The sequence below is a fragment of the Micropterus dolomieu genome, linkage group LG07, assembly GCF_021292245.1.
Source record: "Micropterus dolomieu isolate WLL.071019.BEF.003 ecotype Adirondacks linkage group LG07, ASM2129224v1, whole genome shotgun sequence".
In the NCBI taxonomy this organism is placed as follows: domain Eukaryota; kingdom Metazoa; phylum Chordata; class Actinopteri; order Centrarchiformes; family Centrarchidae; genus Micropterus; species Micropterus dolomieu.
The window spans coordinates 23,720,911-23,728,975 of record NC_060156.1 but is presented as its reverse complement, the minus strand read 5'-3'; the positions used below and the strand labels follow the sequence as shown (position 1 = coordinate 23,728,975).

General features: G+C 41.1%; 1 protein-coding gene across 1 annotated transcript in view; it reads left to right on the top strand.

Annotated features, from left to right (window-relative positions):
• The window catches only part of LOC123973525 (mannosyl-oligosaccharide 1,2-alpha-mannosidase IB-like), a 31,699-nt gene extending 29,486 nt beyond the window's left edge, over nucleotides 1-2,213 (top strand). The window contains exon 3 of the mRNA XM_046053626.1: nucleotides 1,906-2,213. Coding sequence (XP_045909582.1) covers nucleotides 1,906-2,176 — 271 coding nt within the window. The 3' untranslated portion in view covers nucleotides 2,177-2,213. The remainder of the gene's footprint in view (nucleotides 1-1,905) is intronic.
• The last annotated feature ends 5,852 nt before the right edge of the window (nucleotides 2,214-8,065 follow it).

Genomic DNA, 8,065 nt, shown 5'->3' with positions numbered 1-8,065 from the left:
GTTATAGAAGTCTTTTCCAGGTTTCTACCTCTTGTAGCCTATTCTGTGTCCTACATAATCTTCTCTCCTCCTTTTATACATATTTATCTCTATTTTTCGCTCTTTACTCCATTCCTCTCCCTGCTTTTCTTGCAACATAACTCCTTGTCTTTTCACATTATTATATTTAAACTTGTACACGTGCGCACATGTAAAACACTTGAGCCGAGGGGAAAATGTATAAATGCTGACCTTAAATTGCCACTGTACAGGGGAAAAACAAGTTAAAAACAAGAATATACGCAGGATGATAAAAATGTGTGTAGGAGTTAATAGATAAATAACACTTAATTGTGCAATTAAACTATAGTAAAGGAGAAAATTCATCACTGAAACACATGCACACTCACACAAACACTGCCTTTTCATTTTTTCAGCGCTGTGGAGCTCTGTGGAGGCTTGCAGCTGAGTCCACACGGATCACAGCAGGTCGTCAGTTCCTCCCACATTTCCTGCCTTTATCGCACTGAAGGTCATTAATAATTCTCACATGTTTGCACTCAGATGGTACACATTTATTTCTCATATTTATTGTGTACTCGGCAAATCCCATCTAACACATTTAAACACTTAAGTTGTGAGGCGAGCGTGGCACTATCCGTCACACGTGGACATATTGATCCTGGATTTTTCAAAAGGGTTGATGAAAACATTAGGGGTCGACTCAAGTGTCGATGGAAATTCATCTTCTGTTTGTCCTCTTTATTTCCCTCTTCCGTAGTCCTTTCACATCATGTTGACAATTGGTAATTTACTATGTAGCCTTTTGCAAGAACTCTAATAGGATAAACCTAGCAAAAATACAAAAGTATACAATTATATAATGCCAAATGTAATGCAGCTTCACCTTTAAACAAATAAAAGCTATGTTTAAATTCACGTCCTCCCTCCCACATTGTACCCATTTCCTGAACATGATGAATACAAATGATATGACCTACACATGTAATGATAATAAGTTAATGGTACAGTTGCCCGGCTGAAACACAAAAGTTTGCGATCTATCCCTGTGTCCTCATGTAACAGAGATAGGGTGATGCGTCTCAAAATGCTGCCCCTAGTCCTAAATTAAGCTGCTTATCAACCTGGAGCACAGCTGACATTGTGTATTATCTAGCTGTGATTGCAATTGTCTAAGTCCACATAAGAGCCAAGCCAGATTCAAGGAGGAATTTTTTTGTCTTCCTTCAGCAGAAGAACAGTACAGTGTCATCGTCCTCCTGTCACCTTTGCTTCAGCGTGCGGCTGTGTTTGTTTTTTATTACTGACCCACATCCTCTTGGGGTAGAGTTGTGTCAACACCCTGTGAAACCAAAGATGATGTTTCTCATTCTGGCACTGCTTGCCTCCTCATTGGGTTCCTCTACACCTGCTTCCTGGAGCTGATGTAACTGCAGAGTAGTGGGGCTTTGGGGTTGGTTTCCCATTAGAGACCGATGGATTTGTCTTTCCCATAATGATCCGAATTAGAGGTCGGGGAGTTTTAGCCTGGTTTCCTGGCGACCACTTCTACCAACATCATAATAATTAAGTAAGGCCGTATCAAGCTTTAGGGGAAAATGGGCAGAGGTGCTATTTCACATAGCAACACATGTAACTTCTCTGTGTTTTCATCTCCCACACTGTCAATCACACATCGATTTCACAGATGGTCAGTGTTTGTTCTCAAAGCTCATCTTAAATTGGTTTCTAAAAGAAACCCCTCTGCACATCTTTTTTCCCCAAATGTGTCAGATGTTTTTGTGTCAGGCTTAATTAAAATAACTCCTTGTATAATCAGACAAGCAGCCACCTTGTGAAAGCTAATGGGGGATCCAAACAAAGAATAAAGAATAAAAAGAGCTGCCTTTTTCCTGCTTCCTACAGGGAGGAGGAGGAGAGCCTGCGGGACAAGATTCGGGCAGACCATGAGCGAGCGCTGCAGGAGGCAAAGGAGAAGCTGAGAAAGTCACGTGAGGAGCTGCAGGCTGAGATTCAGACAGAGAAGAATAAAGTCATGGAGGACCTGAAAAAGAAGGATGCAGGGCCTAAACCCTTGCCACCAGTCCCCATGCCCAAAGTGGTTGGTGTCAGTGATGGTGAGCCACCAGAGCCTGACGTAAAAGAGAAACGCGACAAGATCAGAGAGGTAAGATGATCTTTTACATGTGATTTGATTAAATTTGTACTAGGAAGATCCTCTGTGGTGTCCTTTTTGGATCATATACATAGGAGCCAACCTGTGGATTGATGCAGGTTATTTCACTGCTTCTTACTGATGGGGTCAGCTACACACTTAAGGTACTAGTACAGCAAGAGCAATCAAACAAACACTGCAGAAAGTGCATATATTGATATTCGGAACTAGCTACATCTTTTTTTTCAGTGTTGAGTCCCTCATTTTACCAAATAATAAGTATCTCTTCCTTTGGAGTACTCACATGAACTGAAGACCCTTTATAAACTCCCACTCAACTAGTTGTGCGTTGTTATTTACGTATCTCTATGTTGAGCAAAATGTGGGAAATGGATGAGAATGAATCAGAATTAATGGCTTTTATTAGAGAAAGTGCTGCTGATACTGGATCTCACGAGAAAAGCTTGATATTTTGTACATTCAGTGTATTTACTCCAACATGTGACACATGGGCCGCACAGGATTTGGGGCATTAGTCCACTGTGATAGTTTGGCAAACGTCTCTAAATCAGTGCCATCAGCTCCCCATTGACATTGAATCCTGTGAAGACCATTTTGCAGTAGACCGTGGGTGAAAACCTGTATCCACAGGAGTGGTGTTTGGTGAAATTTAAATTCCAGCATGTGTGAGAGGCCCAGTTTGTGCTTGGCTATACTGTATGTCTGAATAAATTTCTGTAGCCTAATGTCTGTCTCAGCGCCAGCTTTTATTGAAGGCAATAGCAAGCCAGACGGACAGTGCCTGTGCAGAATGCAGATGGTGCTATCTGGTCCCGCTCTCCATAGACACTAAGCCAACCCCTGCCTATCTCCCTTTCTCTGCTCCCCTCATTCTCTTTTCCCCCCCTGCAAGAACTCCTGCATAATTACCTTGTATCGTTTCTCTTGAAACAGCACTTGGAGTCAGAACACTTGCCGCGCATGGGAGCTGGCCCATTCCCTCCAAACCCACCTTTGTGTCTAAATGCCCCTTTTGTTCCCTTCATAATTACCATTCAGAGAGAATGCCATACACTCTCAAACGAGCAAGAAGCTGTATGGGCTACAGCGCAGCACACTCCCCTTTTCCTGATTGCTTAGTGATTCCAAGGAGAAATCATCACTGCACACTGCCATACAATGGTGACTAAAATACTGGAGCTTGTGTTTTTGTTCTTTTTTCTTTTAAATCCTGGCTACAGGCAGCCATTTGGCCTGAGTTTTGATGTTGTAAAGTAAAGTCCAGAGAGGAGTATCAGCATCCATCTTCTTGTCATCGTTTATGTTTATGTGGACAGTAAATCAGGCATCGGTAGTTGCTGAGCCCCACCCTGTTACAAAATTACTTTCCATGGGATTATGCCATCTGTCTGTCTGTAAGTCTGTCACTGTCTTTCCTTTTTAGGGTTAGTTTGCTTTGGTTCAAAATGTGGTCCCGTGCTCAGACTGTGAAGGATCAATGATTGCAATGTCTGCTTCCGGATGTAATGAGGTAGCCTGGGGTTAAATGATCCATTTTGATTATTTTTCTAGCAGTTTTGTAGCTGTGTGGTGGCAATTTCATTAAATAACTGCAACAAATACAGTAGCAACACCTTTTAACAAAAAGATGAAACAAATAATTAGATGTTAAAATAATGACACAAATTTAGTGTCTTAGTCTTAAAAATTTGGCGACCCATTATAGCATTTTGCAGAGAAACACAGAGAGAGCTGTTAACTATTACGTTGCAAGACACGGAGACGGTGGATATTTTACAAGCACAGACCAGTAAAGCGACAGTGAACATACCAGTGCAGATGTCATTCGTTAGCTACCACACTGGTTTCATTTTCATAGGCTGTGTCATTAACAAGCCTCCTCCTCATGCAGTGCACCTGCTGCTGAAAACGGAATTGCAGGTGGAAATATCTGTGTTTTTTCAGCGACTTCATAAAACGGAGTCTGCTGCTGATGGGGAAAGTCACATACGCGGAGAAAGCAGCTGATTTTATAACTGCTTAGATTGTTAATGCAAATATTAATGTTTAAACGTATGATCATTATGTCGGTATGAACATGCTACACTTCGTTAGAACGGTTAGATTCTCCACAATTCAATAGTCGAATGAAGATGAAGTTAATACTTCATTAAACGGAAACAACAAGCACCAAAGTCTAATTCTTAAGTCCAAATGTGTCCGTTCCTTGATTATTTATATTCCTTTAGTGTGTAAGGGTCCACCCATCAAAAGAATCAAAACATCTTTTCATAAAAATGAATCCAAGTTGTGAATCCTGTCTTGTGAAGTCCATTGCTCTCTGTCTGCTAACTTCTGCCACACTTCTCTCATCCTGCACTTTGTTGTTTTTGTTACGATGCTGCATTCAAAATAAATGCGCATAAGCTGTTTGTCAGAGCTAGATCAAATGAATGACGTGTATTTGATATTATTGGAAGTAATATTCTGTTTAAAATAAACTGTTTTATAGTAGCCTATTTCAGTTTTGTGCAAGAGGAATGAAAGGGCTATCCCATAGTGGATACCTGTCCCAAATAAAGGCAGGGTCAATTCAGTAATTTTAAAAAATAAAAGCCCAGGCTATTAATCAAAGTTTCATGGTAAGCTGCTATAAATAGAAAATATACCAAGCACCCCCTTCCGAAGACCACCATCACTACCATCTGGACTAAGTTGTGTGTCATTCTGTGGGAAACACTGGAAATTGAAGGGAAAAATGGGTTTTTCTTTGTCAGTGTGTTCAAAATATGTATTTTATGGAGGGAAGGGAAACTGACTAGAATTAAATTTGGTGCTAAAATATGGACAGATGTTGGATCAATTATACTGAATTTTTCGTGCAATATTTTAAATATTTCACAATTTGAGTCTCAGAAGCTGATGTGATGCAGCTGTTTCTTCGACATTTTACCCAGCTCTTCTTTGCTCTTTTCATCTGCACTGGGATTTGTAAATGAAATACTGCTTGTTGCTGGTTATGTTAACGGTAGAGACTACATTTCTGAGCTTCTTTAGTCCAGCCGAGGGTGTGAAAATCAAGGAAATCGGTCAGGTCCAGCAGAGTGCTTCTGCTGCTCTGTGCTTCAGTCATGCCACTCAGGCCCTTTGTTCCTCCAGAAATAGAAATGAACCAAATTTTTATGCCTTCCAAATACATATTTCATTGACTGTACAGAGCACAATAAACCTCCTTTTCCACCACCTCCATTAGCTCCGAGCTCTGTGCTCTTTTGCTAATTATGCGACCCGGACATTGGTGGCCATTAAACCTTTGTCTGGAGATCGAGAGAGCTTTAGGGCAATAAAAGAAAAGGAATGGAACGAATTTGACCATTAACTGTCCCAATACTATTCACCTGTCACATCATGAGGTATTGTTGGCCCTGAGCTGTTGAAATAAGCTGGCTGTTGCAGTTAATGGGCCGTGGTACAAAGGCACAGTTCGCTTTCTGTAAGGTTTGATCATCAATAATATTAAAAAAACACTAGTTTAGACAATTTGTAGACTGCACAAAGTTTAATCTAATACCAAAAGGTTTGCCTCCATGTTTTCATTACTTCAAGGAAGTATTCTTTACATAACATAGTTATATATGTTCTAGCTATATCTATGAACTGTGTTCCTGTTTTAGGATAACTGCATAATCTCTTGAAATTAGACAGTGGGTGCACCTAACGATGATTTTAGTATTCGAAGCTTCTATAGATTATTTCAACAATTCATCGATACGTTGGTTAACACACAGCTGTGCACGTGTATAGGTGATAGATATTTATTAGTCCTTTTGGAAATTCATAATGTGTCATACAGCAAACATCAGACCAACAACCAGACATCTGCTTTACAAACACAAACATCACCCGAGTACAAGTTATACTAAAGACACATGCAGACTACACGACTTTCAGCGTCGGCCGATGGCCGTGCCGTTCACACAACTTGCCGTCAGATGAAATAGAAATATAATGTAAATTCAAAATGATGGACCTACAATAATGTCCTATGGCTGATGGCTAACCCGATTTGCTATGTACGTTGTTGCTGTGTGATTGCAATGATAGTGAAATTGAAGCAAACCTTGCTTAAACTGCATCTTATATGGACTTTCATACCAGTCAAGAGCCGTTGATTTTAATACCCACAGAAACAAACGCTTGTAGTTTTCATTACTACAGCGCAGATACTGCAATGCCAATCTGTTTTGCCTGTTCAGGCTCCACAGTTTCAACATGTACTGTGGGGGGGGAAAAAAATGCTAAAAGGTGATCCTGTACTGGTGGTGCAGACAAAGCATCAACTTCACTTTCGTCTAGGGTGTCATGTGACCAGAGTGTAATCGCAGCCTTTGCAATTAGAAAATCTTGTTTTATTACTTCGTGATAATATCGCAAATGCAATTAATCATTCAGCCTACACGGGATGCAGCGACTCTTAGACGCACGTAATGTGAGTCGATGTATTTATGTAATCGATTACGTCGACGAATCGCCCCAGCCTTACATTAGACTGCTGACTACTTTGCAACTGTGTGCAGGTACAATGAGGTATAGCAGCGAAAGGAAGCAGAGTGCCTTCGATTGACAGCTGATTGCTGGTAATTGCAGTGCAGAATCGCTACGGAAGAGAAGAATCTCAGAGTTAAGTCTCATGGCCTACTTTGTCTAGTTGGGAGGCAGTACTAGGTTTGAAGGCCATAGATCTGACCGACTCGGCTCGCCAGTCAGTCAGCTCTGACTGAGTGATAAGTGAACGATTGCAGATTTGTGGCTGTCGTTGGAGAGGGCATGTGTCTGTTTTCCCTACAGAGTCGTGGACTGTGGCTGTAAAGCCCAGATAAATCAATGGCCAAAACACTCCTCTTTAAGTGCGATCTAAATGGTTCTGCTATTCAGATGGATTGGGCCCATAAAGAGACAACGAAGGTTTCTGATGGAGGTGTGGAATATCTGCAGAGATAGCAATTAGTCTTCCCTCCACCATCTCTTGTACTTAACCCTCTTTTTGTCTCTAGCATCCTCCCTCATATTCTCTCTCTCTCATTCACTGTCTTCGAAGCCTTGACAGTGCTTGGCAGATGGCCTTGTATGTTGTTTGCACACCAAGCCTATACTGTGTGCGTGTTTGTAGCAAAGTCGCCTCAGGGGTAGGGCTCAGCTCAGCTTTCATCATTCCCCTGCACTCTGTCTCTTTCTAATTCTCCCCCCTCCCGTCTGGCTTTTTCTCCTATCTTTGTATTTAACTCTTTTTCTCCTTCTTGTCTGCTTGCTTTTTTATCACTTTTTTTCAGTTGTCTTTACTGTTTTTACCTAACTATCTCTTTCTGACCACGACTTCTGTCTCTTGCTCTTTGCAACAGTCTCTTCCTGTCAGTTGTTTCGAACTCAGCTCAGTGTCATTTGGCAGACTCGTTGAATCTCCCTCATCCAGCCACTCTTACAAGGCTCATAAAAACGTCTATTTTCATAATGATTGCCGTATTGATTCGTGCTAAACAATGAGCACTTCTCATCCACAGACAACACAGTATATCATTTGAGTTTAACAGAATGGCCAGGGGTTAAAAAAGCTATCTGAAGAATGTAAAGGGGCACGTTGTTGTTTTTATTTGTGAGGCAAATCATGTTTGATCATGTAATGCTTAATGCTCTCTTGTAAGCCAGCCTTGCATGGCATGTGGAGGTGATATTTGACAACCTGTCCCTCCTGCAGAAGACATTATGTATTATATATTAAGTTTGGTTCTATATGTCAGCAGGGCTCCCAGCTGCAAAATGTATTCCTGAATACTGGCATTAACCTTTTAAGGAAGGGGATATGTGATCTTGTGCATGGTTGCCATTATGCTACTGTATTGGTACATAAGGTGC